The sequence below is a fragment of the Gavialis gangeticus genome, unplaced genomic scaffold (genome assembly GCF_001723915.1).
Source record: "Gavialis gangeticus isolate Ggan-Ray unplaced genomic scaffold, GavGan_comp1, whole genome shotgun sequence".
Classification (NCBI taxonomy): Eukaryota; Metazoa; Chordata; order Crocodylia; family Gavialidae; genus Gavialis; species Gavialis gangeticus.
This window is the reverse complement of record NW_017729032.1, coordinates 137,941,456-137,961,430: the sequence shown is the minus strand read 5'-3', so window position 1 is coordinate 137,961,430 and position 19,975 is coordinate 137,941,456. Positions and strand designations below refer to the sequence as shown.

The 19,975-nt window shown below is 39.7% G+C and overlaps 1 protein-coding gene across 1 annotated transcript in view; it reads left to right on the top strand.

The window, feature by feature from the left end:
• The window catches only part of COL4A1 (collagen type IV alpha 1 chain), a 175,162-nt gene that overhangs the window by 38,086 nt on the left and 117,101 nt on the right, over positions 1–19,975 (top strand). Inside the window, exons 9-19 of the mRNA XM_019523837.1 lie at positions 850–930; positions 1,034–1,096; positions 2,298–2,333; positions 4,169–4,210; positions 8,982–9,071; positions 11,704–11,739; positions 11,879–11,938; positions 17,532–17,576; positions 17,917–17,970; positions 18,390–18,431; positions 19,460–19,553. Coding sequence (XP_019379382.1) covers positions 850–930; positions 1,034–1,096; positions 2,298–2,333; positions 4,169–4,210; positions 8,982–9,071; positions 11,704–11,739; positions 11,879–11,938; positions 17,532–17,576; positions 17,917–17,970; positions 18,390–18,431; positions 19,460–19,553 — 643 coding nt within the window. The remainder of the gene's footprint in view (positions 1–849; positions 931–1,033; positions 1,097–2,297; positions 2,334–4,168; positions 4,211–8,981; positions 9,072–11,703; positions 11,740–11,878; positions 11,939–17,531; positions 17,577–17,916; positions 17,971–18,389; positions 18,432–19,459; positions 19,554–19,975) is intronic.

Here is a 19,975-nt window from a genome sequence, read left to right as displayed (position 1 = left end):
CCTTACCTGGGGTCCTGGGGGCCTCCATGACTCCAGCTGGTTGGGTTTTTATTTTAGGTGGCATACACTGTCCCCATTGTGCACCACCCTGCTTTTTTGTGCAAGTTTTTTTGACCCAAGGAGATCTACCTTGCAGTGCAGAAAACACCCGAATGTGTGATATGTGGTGCCACAGACGTGTCTGCGGTGTCAGATACTGCACAGCTACGCTTGTCGGGATGTAGACTTGGGTATAAAATTAACGGGTACCTTTTGAAATGGCAGTCAGATGTAAATCGTAAGTGTAATCACAATTTTGTAGTGACAAGACTACTTGGAGCAAAAAAGACTGTTATCTGTTTCTCTCATATGGAAAGAAATGGCTCATAGTAATATAACATTTTGGCACTTTGGTGGGGTTTTTCCCCCATGCATATGCAGAAGATACAACTGAAAGAATATGACTTAATCATAAAGTTTTGTGACCTATTCAGAATATGTGAAAATGACATTTTTTTGATACCAGAATTAAAGATATGAATTAATTCTGGGAAATGCTATTGTTTTATTTTGGTTGTATGTTGTTTAGGGAGGGGGAAATAGACCATTTTTTTCCATAGCCTGTTTAATTTTGAACTTATGTTCTCAGATGGGGTATATTCTATAGTATATTCTAACAATAGAAAGGTTTTCTCAAAGTCTCATCTAACTTTACTTTGCTATCATTTAAAACAATCTTCCCCAATGATTCCAGATTTCAATGTACATGCTATGTTTTGTACTTTGCTTCAGGTTTAACATCAGTGCTTTGAATGCTTTATTTGTGTGCCTGTAAATGTTTTACCTTTATTTTATGTTCTTCAATCATAGGGAGATCCAGGCCAAGTAATCGGGATCATACCACATATCCTAAAGGGTGAAAAAGGCTTTCCTGGCCATCCTGGACTACCAGTAAGTCTTAACTAAAGAACAGTCAGTCTTAAACTAGATAAGCAACATTATATTACTTAATATGCGCCTTCTTATTAATGGCTTCTTTTTTTTTGTTATACAGGGTGTACCAGGATTTCCAGGAATCCAAGGGCCCACTGGGCCACCTGGGATTCAAGGAGAACCAGTAAGTATTCTTTTATGATGTTTTATGCTATTCTGCTATATGGAAAAGGTCTGCAAGGAAGGGTGGTCTAGCAATTAGAAAGCACTAGCCTACAACTCTCAAGGCTCTAATTCCATTCCCTGCTCTGCCAGACTTTCACTGTGATGTTACAGTAAAAGGGAATAATTTTACTTTATCAGTAAACTCATAATTCCTACTTACTCCAATGCTAGTTAGAATCTACCCTTCTTTTTTCATTTTTAAAACAAACTCTTACAGTTTCTCCCATCTTGAACCCCTGTATAATATATTGCTGGCTTTGCAGCCTAACCTGAATTAGAATGCTTGCTGAGGTTGTTATTAGATATACCATTAGGAACACCTGCAAAAGGAACTGCAGTTTATGTAAAAAGTCTCCTATTGTGGTAAAAGTTCAAAGCATTTAAATTCTGACAGGTATAGTAGATGTTGAAATTCTGGGTTTTTACCTTTTACGGACACATATAACATCAGGTAGGAACTAATTAATCTCATCTTTTTAAGTCAGCATAGTTTATTATAGTGATCTGTGTTCAGGCCAATCTCTTTTATGATTCCAGTCCTCTGGGTCTTGTGCTGTAAAATTATTAGGAAACACTGGTAAAGTGGAACTGCTCCTGCAGTAATGTAATGATGGTAGAGTTTGGTCATGGCCATTGGTTACACTTCTTGCATTAACAAGGATTTATCCAAACAAAGAAAATATGAGATTAGTCAGTCAGTTCAAGTGGCCTGCAGTTTTATATCTGATTTGAAAAAAAAATGACACTTTCCATGGTACAGTTGTCATAAGACTGGACTTTCAAGAATGACTTGAAGGAACAAACACTGGCTTCCAAATCACTAGCACCGCTTCCTACATGTTAGGTTTCCTTGGAGGATCTCCTGTCCAAATACCCACTAGATCCAACACTTCTTCACTGTGAAGTGGCAGTCTCATGTGTCTTGTGGCATATTATAGACAAATAGTATTCACTTTTTATTATTTGCATTAATTCATGAGTTGAAGCAAATAATGGATCCGATTGCCATTTAAAAGTCTTGAGAAAAAAAAATATATACATATTTTTCTCACTCCACTAAATGAAGAACTTGTGAAGGGCTAGCATTTGCACTGGCCAACGTAAGTTAAAAAATATCAAATGTGATATGCAGAACTAAACTAAAATGTCCTTTCTTACAGGGTCCGCCAGGGCCACCGGGACCTCCAGGAGAGAAGGTGAGAATTTTCTCAGATAGAATTATCACTGCAAACATTTACGCTATTATTTTTACAAATCAGTTTCCAGATAGGCTGAAAACTAGGTTCTCAAAGAGGACAGATAAATTGCTTGCCTTCTGGTGTTTTTTTTTCCTAAATTAAAAGTATATATTAATTAACAGTACCTACAAAGGGGCATTGTTTATACTGCTCTTGAAGTCTGTTCTCTTATGTGACCAAAACACCACTAAATTTTACATTCTATGACCATTTTTGGGAACAAATTGAAATTTTCAATATTGGACACTGTCAAACTTTGGGAACGTTTGACTATATTAGCATGTATTTTTCATCCTATTTTGATTACTCTTATTTTTTTATATTATTACTTGAAGAGTCCTAAGAACTCACTTGAGAATATTGGGACCTTCAGTGACCTTATACATTTTTATTGAAAAAAACCATAACCTGTCCTAAAGACCTTTCAATGTAAGTTATTGATAGGAAGTGACAGGTAGATTAAAACAATAAATGGGCTTGTGGAGGGGAGAGGTAGATAGTGAGGTATTAGTAAAATTATTATGAAATAGTATAATGGCCATTAGTCATAATTTGACATCTGCCATATTGCATTTTGTTGCTGCATCATTTTGGTCAGAATCTGTGGAACAGTTGAAAGGCAACTCCCGCTTTCTACTTAAACAGTTTTCATGAATATTTTAAAATGTGAATTTCGGCAGTCTGCAGCCACTTATGCCCTAAGCAAACTCTGGATGACCTGCATTTGTTCTTATTCTCCTGCTGGTGGCCAGGAGTGGCCAATGCAGAGTATGCAGGAGAATTCTGTCATAGACTGCTGCCGCCTCAGGCTTTACAATGAGAATTGTTATTTCTTTCTTCTACTTCTCTATGCAGTTCCCTTCTTCCATACTTTCTGTCACCTTTGATGCACCTTATTCTGCCCACTTTGGGGGATTATCTGTTCCTTTGCATCTCTCATGGGTATTTGCAGTCTCCACCTTGAATCACCCCTTTTCTTTCCTCCTGAGTTGAAATGGCTCCTCATGGCTGGTTGTTTGCAAAAGCAGCAGAAGCTGTAGCATCCTCTGGTATCTAGAGGCAAGAAAAAAAAATTTGCATAATTTACCAGTCCTAGCTGCCAGAGGGTAATAAGAGCAGAGGAAAAGAAAGTGGGACTGTCACGATCCAAAAAGTACTGCTGCAGATATTCTTGGAGCTACTACACAGGCAAAAGGGACCTGGTGTCCAGTGTTTGTTCCTGACATTTATTTGGAGGCAAAATATACATGCTAGCTCTGATCCCACCATTACCATGTTTGTTAAGTTGAACTTGTCAGTGAGCTGAAGACAAAAAACATTGATAAATATTACAGTAAGGCTATAGAATCATTTGAGATGGATTGTACATCTATATATTTACATCTCAAAAAAGATAAGCATGAGAAGAAATATATTTGACTGACAAAAACTTCCTACCCACATATGCATGTGCTATATTTTTAAATTTTTATTATATGCATATTATCATTGTAAAGTCATTTTACCTGTAGGTTTTTCTCTTCCCTTATGTCCCATGTCTTCTGTTTGCTTTTTAAAAAAATTATCCAGTCTCATTATTGTCATGTGTGCTTTTTATGTTTGGAAAATGCCTAATACAATACAGGCACTACAAGAAATTAATAATAAAAATCGGGGTTTGTGAGTAACTAATTTAAGTCAGAAAAACAGTGTGGGTTAGATGAGTTTCCATATATTTATATAGAGTAGTTTATATTTCAGACAAAATATACATTTAAATAAATATTGCTAAATCAAGAGCATTTTTTTTTCAGGGTCATATGGGCTTGAGCTTTCAAGGACCAAAAGGTGAAAAGGTAACTCCCTCTTTTTTGGAATCTTATAAAATACAGCTGCTAGCAATGTTTTTGGGACTGTGCTAATTTTAAAGACTGGCTGTTGTGGTGATTTCTTTATATTTTAGAAAACTTGTATAGCTTAAATCACCACCTAATAAGTAAATTAATTACTATAAAGGTTCACAGAATATGATTTGCCTGAAATAGGTTCTGACATTTATCTAGTCCAGTGCTGTCTAAAACAGCATTTAGTATCAGGTGTTTCAGAGAAAAGTATAAAGACCTTCCAGTAGGCACAAATGCCTTGATATGTCACATCTCAACCCTGAAGTTTACTATCCCTTTCTAATTTATGATAAATTACTGGTATGATATATCTAGTCTCCTTTTGGATGTTGCTTCATTCTTCCCTTCAACAGCTTCCTATGGTAATGAGTTCCACACTGTTTGGAAAAATATTTCCTTTGAACAGCTTTTCATTTTCTACCTTTTTAATTTCTTTGAAGGTCTCCTTGTTTCGTTTCCGATTCTCTAGGCCACTTATTATTGTATATACTGTTTGTCTCCTTTCTAAGGTAAACAGTAATAGCTTATTCAGTTCTGCCTCATGAGAGGCTTTTGATCATTTTCTTTGTGTGTTTCTGAATCTAATTCTGAAATTTCTTTTTTGTGTTATATTGACAAAAACTGTTTCACAAGAGACTGCAACGTGGAGTTATATACTGGCATTGTAATGTTTCTCTGTATTAATTGCCATTTCATTCCTTGTACACCTTGACATCTTATTTGCTTTATTGACTGGAGCTACACTTGAAACAGCTGCATTCCATGTAGGCAACTCATTGACACCAATGTCCTTCCCTTGAACTGATGCACCTTTAAAGTGAATGAGGATTTACGTTTTTCCATACTGTCAGGATATTGCTTTTATCAGCACTGAATTTCATTAGCCATTGTATTGTCCATTCATCTAACTTGCTTGGGTCCATCTAACCTTGCTTTCCTAAAAGAAAGCCCATGGTCAGGTATCATTTCCAGGTAGAATGATTCTTGCACATGACAAATTGTGCTCTTTCCAGGTTATAATGAGTTGTTTTTCCTCTTATGTTTCTAGCAGTAAAAAAAATCATTTTTGTTTTAGTCAGATTGGCATTCCATTGGTTTTTGATGTAGTAGTCAGAGCCCAGAGAGCACTGATATTAACAAAGCTTTGACTTGAGAGGTGAGCGATTTGGGTGGTGATACTTAAGTCATCCATATAGATAAAACTTCTTGTGCTGGGAGGGACTGGTTGATTATTCATGTAGATGTTTTTTACTATAGGTAAAAGTCCTTTATGGTATGCTGTTTCATTTTCTGCAGTCAGCTACGCTTGTACATAGTTTTTTTTAGAATCTCCATTTTTTGGAATGATCTCTTGTCATTCTGCATATTTTTGGTAAGGAATCTCTGGTCGTTGATTGTCATATGCTGCTGACAAGTCTGGTGGGAGGACAATACAGCAGTGTGAAGGCAACCCAGGGAGTTTATGGAGAGTGTCAGGGACAACTTCCCTGGTGCAAGTGCTGAAGCAGCCAGTTAGGGGCCATGGTCTTCTTGACCTGATGCTCACAAACAGGGAACAATTGGTGGGGAATGTAATAGCAGATGGCAACTTGGGCTGCAGTGACCACAAGATGATTGAGTCCAGGATCCTGAGGAAAGGAAGGAAGGAAAGTAGCAGAGTAAGGATCTTGGACTTCAGAACAGCAGACTTTGACTCACTCAGGGAACTCACGGGCAGGATCCCCTGGGAAGCCAGTAACAAGAGGAAGATTAGGGAAAGTGTGGGTCCCTTACTGAATGGGGGAGGCAACCTAGTGACAGAGACTGCAGAAAGGCTGATATACTTGACGCCTTTTTCACCTCAGTCTTCACAGTCAAGGTCAGCTCCCAGACTACTGCACCTAGCAGCAAAATTTGGGGAAGAGGTGAGCAGTCAACTGCGGCAAAAGAACAGGTTAGGGGCGACTTGAAAAAGCTTGACATATACAAGTCCATGGAGCTGGATGGGATGCACCCAAGGGTGCTGAGGGAGCTGGCCGATGTGATTGCAATCACCAGCCTGATTGCCTTCTATGATGAACTGACATGCTCTGTAGACACAGGGAGACCAGTAGATGTGGTATACCTTGATTTTGGCAAGGCTTTTGTTACAGTCTTCCACAACATTCTAGCAGGTCAGCTAAGGAAATATGGGTTGGATGAATGAACTGTAATATGGATAGAAAACTGGTTGGCTCATCAGGCTCATAGGGTTGTAGTCAATGGCTCGATGTCCAGTTGGCAGCCTCTATCAAGTGAAGTGACCTAGGGGTTGGTTTTGGGGCTGGTTTTGTTCAACATCTTTATCAATGACCTGGAACATGGCATAGAGTGCACCCTCAGCAAGTTTGCAGGTGACACCAACTGTGGGGAGTATTAGATGTGCTGGAGGGTAGGGTTCAGATTCAGAGTGACCTAGACAAATTGGAGGATTGGAACAAAGGAACTCCCTTGAGGCTTCAGTAAGGACAAGTGCCAAATCTTGCACTTAGGATGGAATAAACCCATGCACCAGTACAGGCTGGTGGCTGACTGGCTAGGAATGGCTTTGTAGAAATGGATCTGGGGGTTATAGTGGACAATAAGCTAAATATGAGCCAAGAATATGCCCCTGTTCCAAAGAAGGCTAATGGCATACTGGGATGCATTAGTAGGAGCGTTGCCAGCAGATCAAGAAAAGTGAGTATTCCCCTCTATTCAGCGCTGGTGAGGCCAGATCTGGAGTACTATGTCCAGTTTTGCCCCCCCTCCTCCCCCCACTCCAGAAAGGATGTGGACAAATTGGAGAGTCTAGCAGAGGGCAACAAAAATGGTGAGGCGGTTGGGGCATATGACTTTTGAGGAGAGACTGAGGGAATCAGGCTTATTTAGTTTAGAGCAGAGAAGACTGAAAGTGGGTTTAATAGCAGCCTTCAACTACCTGAAGTGGGGTTCAAAAGAAGATGGAGCTAAACTGTTCCCAGAACAAGGAGCAATGATCTCAAATTGTAGCACGGGAAATTTAAGTTAGATATTAGGAAGAACTTTCTCACTAGGAGGGTAGTAAAGCACTGGAAAAGGTTACCCAGATAGATTGTGGAATCTCCATCTTGGAGGTTTTTAAGACCTGGCTAGACAAAGCCTTGCGTGGGATGACCTAGTTGGGGATGTTCCTGCTTCGAGCAGGGGGTTTGGACTAGATGACTTCCTGAGGTCCCTTCCAATCCTAATTTTCTATGACCCTGTAACTTTAAGTCTGTGAACACAGTGCCTTTGACCTGCTCTTTTCAAAGTCTTCCATCAACCACCGTTGAAAGAGTTAGGAAGGATTTAGGAAATTGAATTGTGGATTAGATTTAGATGGTTTTAGGTATAAATGCTCATTCTCTTTAAAGATGCATTAGAGTTTGGTATCCTTGCTTCAATTAGATTCCTCTTTTTCTTATATGTGTTGTAACACCATCTGATTCTGTGGCCATTGAAATAAACAATTACCTGTGCTTTATAATGACTGAGTTTGGATGGACTTTTAAAACCATAATTTATTACCCATGGGACTGTTTGCTTTGAAAATGAGGTAAAGGCCATGGTCTTTTGGAAGTGGCAAATAAATTAGTTCAGCTTAAAAATTTTCTCCTTTATCTGCTACTTTATTGACATTTAAATAATCATATATTAGTGACTTAATTTTCTATTGGATAAACCATATTGGTTAGATCAGTTCATATCTGCATATTCTGTTACAGTCATTTTCATTATTTCAGCTACTTGTAATTTAACTTAAGCTGGGAATGGAATTTTTTTGTATTGTTAACAGATCTCCTCATACTGAACAGATGATTTAAAAAATTTAGTACAGGAAGTTTTTTTTTAACTTTGTTTAATATTGTAAATAGTTTATCCTGACTGATCATAATTCTGCATACTGGATTTCTGGATTGCTAAGGAAATGAATTATTATCACCATATATTTTATCTAGTGAATTTTTGTTGCCATTTTTAGCAGGATATATATAGGGAAAAAACATTTTACAAGAGAACTTAGTTGGCTTACATGAAGTCATTGGAAAATGCTTACAGTAGAAATACATGGATTACTGGCGTTAGCTTTTTTCCGAAAAAAATGAGCAGGAAGTCTTGTACAGAAGAAATATATGGGGTCATTTAAGAAGTGTTTTCTTTTAACAGATGTTGATTTTATAGTGTTCAAGCAGGGGTGTTCTCATCCTACTGTGAATAAAGTATCTAGGAGCTTCCAAAACTACCCTCTTCTAGGGGTTAGTCTTTATTGAGAACTCCAGTAACACAGCATAGTTTTTCTTTATCATTCCAATCGTGTAGTTTCTGTAAAAGATCCCTTCTTTCCCAGTCCTTAGTTTCTCCTCATTCTGAGGGAGATGCTCAAACCATTTTGTATTCTTTCAGAAATAACAAGATGGGCCTCCATTATGAATCGGTACTAATTACTCAGCAGTTTTGGAAGGTTTGTCTCCTTCCCTGAGAATAATGGAGAGATGTCTTAGACTGCCACCCTGTTACATGATTGCTTCTTTTGCAATTAGATATGTAGTCTTTAGGGTTATTTGATGATTAGTTTTGCTAAAGTAATATTCTGTCACTTCTTAAACAGTAAATGGTAGTTCCACATTATGTTGTTGTTTTTATTTATAATTGTTTTCAGAGTAAACATTATTTCTAATTATAATTTTCCATTTTGTTTTACTAGGGTGAACAAGGAGTTACAGGTCCTCCAGGTCCACAAGGACCTGACTCGCAACAGAAAGAGAAAGGGAGTACAGTCATATACGGAGAAAAGGTGAGAAAAAGAATATTTGAAGCTAAACCCAGTTTTGTCATTTGGGCTAGGGACAGACATTACATACAAACCAGTTTAAATGATCAGAAACTGGTTTAAACCTGTAACAGAACAGACATTCTGTGCACAACAACCAGTTTGAAAATAACTGAAACTGGTTTGAGATAAACCTGGCTGAATGTAGTATCAGACTTTACTGACTTGAGTCAAACTGGTTTATGCAATGTCTGTCCTAGGCCCCTTGCTGGTTTAAGTTAAATCAGAATCCCCCAGCATCCTGCCATGCTCTCTGCCTGGGCAGGGTTCTCTGCTCCACAACAGAGCTGGTCCCTCCCCTCTGCTCCCTGGCGACAGCTCTGGCAGAGACTGCAGGCACAGAAGAGTCTGCATGGCTTCCCTGTGGCCCCACCCCTCCCCCACCACTCTCTGGTTAAGCAGGGATCCCTTCCTTCTCTCTCCCACAGCATGGACCATAGCCAGCATGTGGTATGCTAGCTAATGCTGAGAAGTGTCTGTGTAAGGCAAATAAGACAGTGTCCACTTAGGGCTTTTTGGAACTAAACAACAGGTCAGCTGGTAATGTCTCTACATTCCTTTCTTTGGAAACAGTTGTTTAAGTAGAGCTTGAGCTAATGAGCAAAGCTGTGTTTTCTGATGGAGTGCTAAATGCTGATAACAGAGCTGATAAATGCTCTGTTATTAAGGGGGAGTGGGGGGGTTCCCTAATCAGAGCGTTTTGTTGGGGCCTGGCCATGCCTGCCTCAGCTCAGCACTTTGGAGGGGGAGGGAGGGCTCCCCTAGTACTCTCCGACATCTATCCTGAGCCACTGCAGGCATGAGCTGGCATTTTTTCAGTCCAGAGGGGATGTATGGTTACGAACTGATTTAGCCTAGCCATGTTAGATTAACCTGCAAAGATTGAATCAATTTAGGCTCAGGCTTTTTAAATGTCCATCTCTAGGCTTGGGCTTCAGAATGGATCCTGGAGAAATGAGCTCAAATTTTAGGCAGAGTGACTGGATTTAAGTACCTAGGACGTCAAACAGTCAATGGTCCGAACTGTACATCAGAAAGGAAGAGTTGTAACATTTGAAGTGCTTTAGCTGTGGACAGATGACAGACCCTTGCTATCTCACCTGGCTGGAGTCCTTCAGAATCCCTGTGGCTGCAGGTGACTCTGCATGCTTTCCAACCAGGAAGCATGATAGGGGGCTTTTGTATCCTGTAGCTCTGCTTGTTTTCTCCCCTCCACATGAATACACAGGTTTTGACTATGCTCAATGCAGTTGGTATGAGTGAGGTATGCATGGAATATGCATAATGGATTGGGCCTGTCTTAGGAGTTTAGATGTCTTTCTAGCACCCATATTGAAAGAATTTAGGTAGGCAACAGGCACTTAGGTGTTGGATCACGCCCATGCATAAACAGAAGCCCAGGTGTAGGCATGTATGAAACTTTGCTGTCTAAAATGTAGGTACCAGATAGACTTAGTTGCCTGAAGTGTTTTGGGGCTGCAACCTGGATGCTTCTTTGGAAATTAGTCACCTAAGTTCTAATAAATTTCCTCCTCTAGGCATAAATAACAATTAAGATGTGGCCCATATATTACTATTATTGATTTTTTTAATTACAGAATACTGAGTGGTGATCAAGGTAACTAAAGAAAGAGAAGTGAAATAGTAATGAGCAATCTACATCTGATCATGCAAATTTAATCCACTTGCTTTGCTTAATAATTGTTGGTTGGGGTTTTGTCGATATTTTGCATATGATAATACTTCATGAAAAGTCACGTATATCTCTAGCAGAAAACTTTAGTAACATGTTCACACATTAAAGAACGTCCTCTTGGACCTATTTCAGTTTGGATGAAATATCACGGTAGAAAAAAAGAGAGGCAGTCCAAAAACAGACCAGTTCAGTTGTTGTAGCCTTATCTTCACATCATATTCCTTTCCATGCCTCCTTTTTCTGCACATCGTAGATTGTAAAACATGGGTGCAGTAAGGGCACTAGTAGTAGTGTTACATGGGAGATACCCCTGTCGCCAGAGAGATCAGATGACTCTGGAGGTACAGTTAAAATCTGCAGAGCTGGAAACTTTTTTAACACAGAACTCCCCATTCCCTGCATCCTGTCCTGTCAGTAGCCACAATCTGTGGATATTGAGTAGGAAGTTATGGTTAAAATATTGTGGTAGAAATGCTGTACCTCTTACTGAATAACACTTCACCATCTCATGATTTTTTCCTGAGGGAGGGAAGTGATCAGGGTTTTTTTCCCCCTGGTCAATTGCAAATGTATTAAAGTTGAACAATTAATGCATATTGAATTTCTCATCATTAATGGAATCATCTCTACTGATGTAAGTACTAGTTAAGTTTGTATTTTTAAAATCAGAGCTCATAAAGAACAGTTATTAGTACAGTGAATTGTATGTGAATGTTAATATTACATTTTAAATTTAAATAGCTACCTTTCCCTATATATCTAATACGGCTTAAAGGAAGCCAGAGAACTAGGAAACAAATGATATATTTGACATGAGAAAATCAATGATCTATGGCATAAATTGATTCTTATAGATAGTATTCCCATATATTAATCAACATTATTTTCTAATTTCACTAGGGAGAACCAGGTGAAAAAGGAGATCCTGGATTCCCGGTAAGTATTATGTAATCATTTGATAGCATTAAAAGTGATCAAAATCAAGTGATGCGCATACCTTAAATGAGTATATTAATAGCCAATAACTAAAATCAAATTTATATTGAGAACAATTATTGCTCTGTTTTCTTTTAAGGGAAAGGCAGGGTCAAGTTTCAAAGGGGAAAAGGGTGAACCTGGAAAACCTGGCCCACGGGTAAGTATATATTTTTTGGATAAAACCTGTGTGCCGTTATATATTTTTTTTAACTGAGTAGCTGTCAGTGAGATATAAAACTGAATAGAGAGGAAACATGGAGGTTTTGCTCCTGTCTAACCTAAGATTAACATGTGGTTCATGATGCTTAAAATTTACAGTAGTTTCTAAAATCTTCATAAGTAATGTACAGCCAGGATCAGCAACCTATAGTCCATGGGCTGATGTAGCCTGAAGAGCAGTGGGGCTTTGGCAGTGTTCTGGTGATGGGAGGGTGCAGGGGGGGCTCTTGTCTGCATCACAGTTCGGTAGCAAGGAGCTTCACCACACCTGGTCAGTGGAGTAAAGCAGCAGCAGTGGCTAGGTCCTAACATTGGGCTGACTTGGACATAAACAGAGTCTAGAACATTGCTAACTGCTAGTCTAGAGTATATTTTAGGTCTGATCCAAGTTCCACAAAAATCAATGGAAGAACTCCCATTGATTCAATTGAACTTGAATCGCACAGAGCAAAGCAGAATCTAAACCATTTTAAGTGAATAAAAAGTTTGTTTCATAGTTTGAAATACAGTTTAGTCAATACCTGTTAGTGGCAACATGCAATAACCCTGCCAACATACGATAACGCTACTGCTACGTTGTTCCTACGTGGCTCTTGCTGTAAGAAGTCTATTGCTTGAATACATGGTAAAAATAAATCTTCTCAGGGGAAATACTGGAAAATAGAAGTTGTGCTAACCAGGTGTTGATGCAAACAGATGTCATCTGTATTCACATTAAGTTTGGTGAGCTTATGTATAACTTTTCTTCTAAGAGGGTGGAAATGGACAGAAAACTTTACTTAACTGACATGTTACCTTGTTTATTTTGCATTTGTCCTAGATTCTTCAATTTTAATGCCAGAATGGAAAATTATGAATAACTAGTGTGACATCAGCAAGGATCCTGGTTTTCTCTGATAAAAAATCCCCTATTTTCAGATTTAAAAAAGTAACTCAAAATCCATATTTTTCCATGATTAAAATGAAATGCCACTAATATATAGATACTAGCCAACTGCTCACCAAGAATGACCAGGTTGGTGGGGAGGGAGTGATGGAGCAGCACCATCCAACTCCCTGTGCTGCTGCCGCTCTGCCTCTGGCCCATGCCCCCGCCACCCCCCAGAGGGGCTGATGCTTTTCCTCACCTAGCTCCACCACTAATTAATTGCACCCCCTGCATCCTGCTTTGTGCATCAGAGCAGGTAGGAGAGGCCAGTGGCACTGGCCACTCCTACCTGCTCTGGCTCCTCAGTCCCCACCATCATCAGGGGAGGGGGGGTGGGGACTGAGCCCCACGTCTGAGCCTGCACCCACTTCTCGTTCAGCTCCATTCTCCACTGTTCACCCTTCCCTCCCCACCACATCAGGTCTGGGCCCATTTCCCACCCCCATCCCCTTCTGCCTCCAAGGAGCAGGGCCGGGGAAGGGGGTGAGGCCAGTGCTGCTGGCCTAACCCTCCTGCTCTGGCCCTGTTGGGGGATAGTGGGGACAGCACTGCCATGACAGCAGGGACTGAGAGACTGGAGCAGAAGAGGGGTGAGGCCAGTGGTGCTGGGCTGGCCCCCCAGCCATGGCCCTGATCCTTGGAGGCACAGGGGGATGGCAGGGACGGCGTCCCCTACTCAGTCCCTGCTATCATGGTGGTGCCATCTCCACTGTCCCCCTCTGCCACCAAGGACTAGGGCCGCAGTGGGGGGTGGGGATGAGGCCAGCACTGCTGGCCTCATCCCCCTACTCATGACCCTCAGTCCCCACTGTTAAGGTGGCATTTCTGTCTGTGCTGAGTACTCTGATTGGTTGTTTCAGTAAGCATTGTGATTGGCTGCTGAGACAACCAATCAGAGTGAGAATAAAGCATGATGGACGGACAGACAGACAGACTAAGGCTTTTATAATATTAGAATATTTATATTGTGGTGTTTCATTTTAATAATGGAATTTTGGGTTATTTTTTTAAATCCAAAAATTGGGGATTCTTTTTTTATCAGAGAAAACCAGGATCCCTGAACATCAGTACCACAGGCCATATAACCTCACCTTAGTCATATTTTTACCTAATCCTTAACTTCTGTCCTTTTTTATAATTCACCAATATGGTAGGCTTTATTGACAATTTTATAAAGAAAATAAAACCTGACTTTCTCATTCTCCACACATTTTACTTCTTTAAGTAATTGGTCAAACTCTCAAACTATGTAGAAATATATTATATAGCCTTGTCACTATTATCAGGGAAACTTTTTGCTTTTTTTTTTTCTAAATGTAAAGGGGGATGTGTGCATTATTTTACTGTGAATAAGGAGTTATCATACTGGAAAGGCTAAGGAACATAGATCTAGAGGTTGCCAAAGAAATCAGAGTATCAAGGTATGGATTGTTAAAAGAGGTTCCTCAAATTTCACCATAGTATCTTGTACAAAATTTCTGGGCTGGTAAATGATCATGCTTTCTATTGCACCTGTAGTTATGAAAAATCTTGAGAGATATTATCAAATACATCTTTAAAATATGAATCTTCTAGTTTTATGAAATGATGAATCAGAGGGACTAGTTATAAACCCTGTTTACACATGTGGGGAAAAATAAGCATTGCTTCACTTTCAGCTTGCTCCTTCCTCTGCACTGAGTACAGCGTATGCCCAGAGGAGGCATCGTGTTAGTTTAATCTGGCTCACCGAACATCTGAATAGATTGTGTGCTTTAGTGGGGCTTTTTGGCACTTTTATGTAATAGCTGATTGAATCAGCTATTACATAAAAGTGCCAAAAAGCCCCGCAGGAACTGCCGATCTAGTGAGATGCTGGGGAGCTGGGTCAAACTGATGTGCGGCTTCTTCTGGTAAACCTCTGTTTTGTTTTTTGCACGTCTGTCAGCAGCCTTAATTACTTTTTACTAATTTATTTTGGGTTTACTGTTGTTAATTTTTGTTTTATTAATATTATACTTTCAACAATTAATAATAGCGACCTGTTATAGGATGCCACTGTGATTAATTGGACAGCTTTATTCTCCTTCATCAATGTGATTCAGAGTTGCATATTCAATTGGTTGTATTCTGCTTAAATTATTTTGTGTGCTATTTCTTGTTCTGTCAATCTACCATGTTTTAATATTCTGGTTTGGATGTAGTTTTTGTATTATTTTTATGGAATTAATCTTTTAATATTTACTGGGTTGCATACATTGCTGGTTTACGTGCACCCTAATTTTGAAAATGGTCTGCAAGCTTTCTTCTATCGATGCCCTTTCAATTCTGTGCTAATCTTTTAAATTTAAGATCATATAAAAGATTTTCAAAATATATAGAGTGAACATTTTATAAAAGAAACCCTTAAAACTACTCAGTCATTACTAATGTTCTAATTTTATTTGTTTACCGACTATAACCATTTAAAAAGATTTATAAAAAACTTGCACATTAAGATAAAACTATTATCTTACAGCCCTAGAATGGAATGCATAATCAAAAAAATACCTCTCCCCTGAAATAACAATAAAATATTATACATTAGTCATGAATACCTTTGGTAGTCCAAAGTTAGCTAATAGCTAATACTTGAATTGATAACAATGAATGTACATTTACTTTCAATATGTTACAATAACAAGAATTAAAATTTTAAAATCTCAAGCTTCCTTAGAACACATGTAAAATATGAGATAATGAAGATAAGTATTTCTCATAGCCAGATATAGCTAATTTAGTAAAATATAACATTAAGTCACTCTTAGGTTCATTTTTGCATTCCTAACTCATTCTAACCATCAGACAACTGATGGCATTGAAGCATTTCACTCATGAATATGTTTGGAATATACTCCACCTGTTTTAAAAAGACCCCAAAACCTTTTAATATTCAATGAAATAGGTATAACAAAAGGATCCACAAAGAGGCCTAAATCCATGTTCAAAGAAAAAACTTGTGGTGAGGTAAACACATTAAATTATCTGAAAGAGTAAAATGCAAATGTGATATGCACAAATCCTAAAGGAAAGAAATAAGGGCCTTGTTACATGTTGCATTGTGAGCTGTTCAAATGTTGATCAATGTTAGTGCTAGCTTGAGTTTGGCGTAGTCACACCTTAAGGCTAAAAACCTTTTCTGACTGTCCCCTGCCTACATAGTTGTGTTTTGCCACTAGACAAGTGGTTCCCAAACTGTGGGTCGCAGCCCCAAATAGGGTCACAGAAACAGCAGATAGGGTCACGAAAAATGAAATCACTGTAATCCAGGGCTAGGCAAAATATGGCCTGTGGGCCAGATCCAGCCCACCATGCAATTTCATCTGGCCTGCAGGCACCCACCAACTAATTGTGCCCCACCCAGCCCACATGGCTTGCTCCCACCCTGGTGCATGGATGGGCCCAATCAATACAAAGCTTCTGGGTGGGGTGGCTGCTGCTACTGCTGCAGCTGCTGGGGGACCTGATTAGCTTTCCCAGCATCCCACTTGCTCCAGGCACCAGGTAGGGAAGCAGCAGGAGTGGGTGGATGGGGAGCTGCAGCTGGGCAGGGGGCAGGGAGCATGGGGCTGGGGCTAGCGGCAATATGGAGACTGCGCCCAGGGGGGCAGTGGGACAGCAGAGCTCTGGTAGGCAGGGGGTGGGTGGGAGGAAGGATGGGGGGTATTGGGACCCCTCCACACACTCCCCACTATGGTGCACAGCCCCTGCCACTGGCAGCAGCAGCAGAAGGCAGTGGGTACTCAGAGCACTCATGGCTTATGCAGGCACTGCCGCCCAGTGGCGCATAGCTCCAGCCAGCGCTGCATGTGATGGCAAGGAGCACAGCCAGGCTGGCTCACCTCTATTGCACGGGGCTGTGCACAGTGCATGTGCAGCTCCCGTCACATGCACACCGCTGGGGGAAGCCCTGCGCAATGAAGCTGGTTGCCTTCCTCACCCCCTGCCATGCAGGTCTCTGGACTCCACTGGGAGTGGAAGGGGAGCCTTGTCCCCTGCTCTAGGTGGGGGGGTGTGAGAGACGGGTTGGAGGTGAGGTATGGGAACATGAAGCTGGGAGGTGGAAAGTTAATGGGATGGGGGTGGGTAATGAAATGGGCAGTGGGAAGGAAATGGGGGTGGGGGGAGTGTGGTGAAATGAAGTCAGTCAGCCACTGAAGGATAAGTAAATTAAATAAGGTCTCATATTCTAATAAAATGGTATTTGGGTTTAGAGTTTGGGGGCTCCTGGTTGTACTTTGAGGAGTGGCTAGAAGGTGGAAACAGTGAGGGAAGGTGCTTTTGGGGGAGGTATTGCCTTTACCCTCACAAAAAAGAATGTTAATCCTCTACTAAAGGTCCTTCCAAGAGATCAGCATGAATTTAACAATGTGGGATACTCTGCAGCTCTACATTTTACTAGGTAGGCTGTTATGTCAAGGAATATATGCACTCAGTGGTCTTAGTTTCGTCACTTCCATACACTGTACATTTCTAGCTGTGAGAGGAGGACTTATAAGCTTTGTTGTAATGTTAAATTTAGGGTTCTCTCAGATGTTACCTGTGATTATGTCTGTTTGATAGAATGGAATTTTGTGTTTTACAGGGAAAACCTGGAAAAGATGGCGAAGAAGGACCAAAAGGAGAACCGGTATGTGTTTCACTTGATTTTTCATAAATTGCCATTATTAGATAGGACCCTATTACTGGATGGGCCTCCCAGTCTATTAAATCGTACATTTCCAGACAATCGTTTACCTAAGAAATCCCATAAATCACCACTTCAGACAACTCACTTCATACAACTACAAAGCATGATTTTCAGAAGACCAAGAAAACCCTATAACATGCCATAGATAAGGGAGAAGAGGTCTGTAACAATGCCCCGCTAGGGTGTCTGGGGAGACTGGGGGCAGCTGGGGAAGCGGCCACTATTAAGGTCCGGCTGTATTCATTTGTTTTCTTTATTTGTTTTTCTAATATGCATGCAGGGACCATTGGGTGAGCACGGATTTCCAGGGCCGCCGGGTAGGCCTGGGCCTAAGGTAATTAGTTCATTTTTACCACAGTGGGGCAGAAATAATAGCAAAAAATTTACATACATTTTTACGGTAATAAGTAATAGTTTTCAAAATATAAAGTTTAGTCCTAAAGTATTAAACAAAATTTGGCAAAATTATAAAGGAGCCTGAGCATGAGAAATGATGGCCAACTATACTAAGGGGCAGTATACACTAAAGTATACACTCAAGGAAAGCAATTGTAAAATATAACATAGTACAAAACGGTATCATTTAGTCATTTAGAAAAAAAGCATCGAGCAGGGCAGAGTTTGCATTTTCAAAGTAGATTCTAGTAAATAAAACTCTCCATACGTAAGAAAACCAAATTGAATGCAATGCATAGAACAGTTTGTGTTTGTACAAAGGTTCAGTTTAAAAATGTGAATTATTTTTTTGTTCAGGGCGATAAGGGAGAACAAGGTTTTCCAGGACCTCCAGGAGCAGTAAGTAAAGTAAAATTTTGTTTATAATAAGCAGACATAAAGTAACTGTTGAAAGAAATAAGCAACACGGAATCCAAAGCCATCTCAATGTTTGTAAAAAAGCTCTTGATTTGTTCCGGTCGAAATGCAATCAAGAGGAACACAAGTCTTTAAATGAAAATAAAGGGTGGGTGCCCAAGTATATTTGACATTTGTAAAAGGGGGGTCCTTGGAACAGTTGGTATTGTTTGAGTTTTAAATGTTTTAGTTTGTGACTTTAAAATAAGACCATTGTCTTTATTATTTTAAAGCAATCCAGTTTTTTTAACAGTACACCAATAAGTACTTCAGAATGAGTCTAATGATTTTACAGTATACTTCTGTTTTGTTTTTTTTACCCTGGATTTAAAAGTGGGTTGATATTAGTCAGGAGTATCCTAGGGAGATGCACTTATAAGTGTTTATCTTTTATATAGGATAATGTAAACAGCCAGGCTTTTTCAGGAAATAATGTATAATTCCTGAATGCATTTTTCTATATATAAATTCCTGATTTATATATAAAATTCAGGATTCAAAAAGATGTAAATACACACACAAATTCCTAAATACACACACGCGCACGCACGCATGCATATGTATATATGTATATAATTCCTGTATATTTAGGGTACTGTTTGTCAAGCAGAATTCTGTATTAACAAAAGTCACAAGCTGTAGTAAAATAAAACATAGTGAATACTCTGATTCTGGTCCAGGCTAAGACACTTTAGTACCATCTGTTAACCGAAGGTGCATTAAAGCTGTCTAGTCAAGACCATTCCAGGTAAATGGGGAATATTAGGAATACAAGGGGTCCCTGTGTTTCAGTGCACCTACTCAGCTGTTACAAGCCAATGCAATTTACATCAACTGGTGAAATTGCACTAAGTTGGTACCATGGGCCAAACTGGCCCTGCCAGCTCCAGATGAGAGATGGTGGAAAGTTTCAGTCCTGAATTTTTATGCTATGAATTTGCCATTATCTTAATTTTTGTTCTGTGGTTCAGATTATCGGCACAGGAACAGTGGATGCCTTTGGTGAAAAAGGAGAGACTGGACCTCCAGGTTTTCCAGGACCAAAGGGTGAAAGAGGTGAAAAAGGTATGTACTTTCTATTGTCTTTCTTTTTAAAGGAAAATATAATTTCTTAATTGTGTGTGTCAATGTATCTATATGATAATATCTTGAGTAAAGTGCTATTGGGTTCTTATAGTCTGGCTCCCTAATTTTAACTGGCTATTATAGGATTCACATTTTATAGTATAACATATTTCACATTTCCATAGTTTTGCTTTAATTGTACCTTGCTCCCAGTGCTGCCCGGGGTCTTAGAGTTGACACATGGGAAACACGTGGGGCATACCAGATGGCTCTACACGTGGCCACTCTGGGACTGTGCTGCACTTTGCATCTGCTCCAGCGTGCATCCCAATTATAATTTATCTCTTAAAAGGCATATGCATAATTTTAAAACTAATCGTATAGGTAGAAAATTGAATATTTTCCCTTATTTTTCAAAGAAA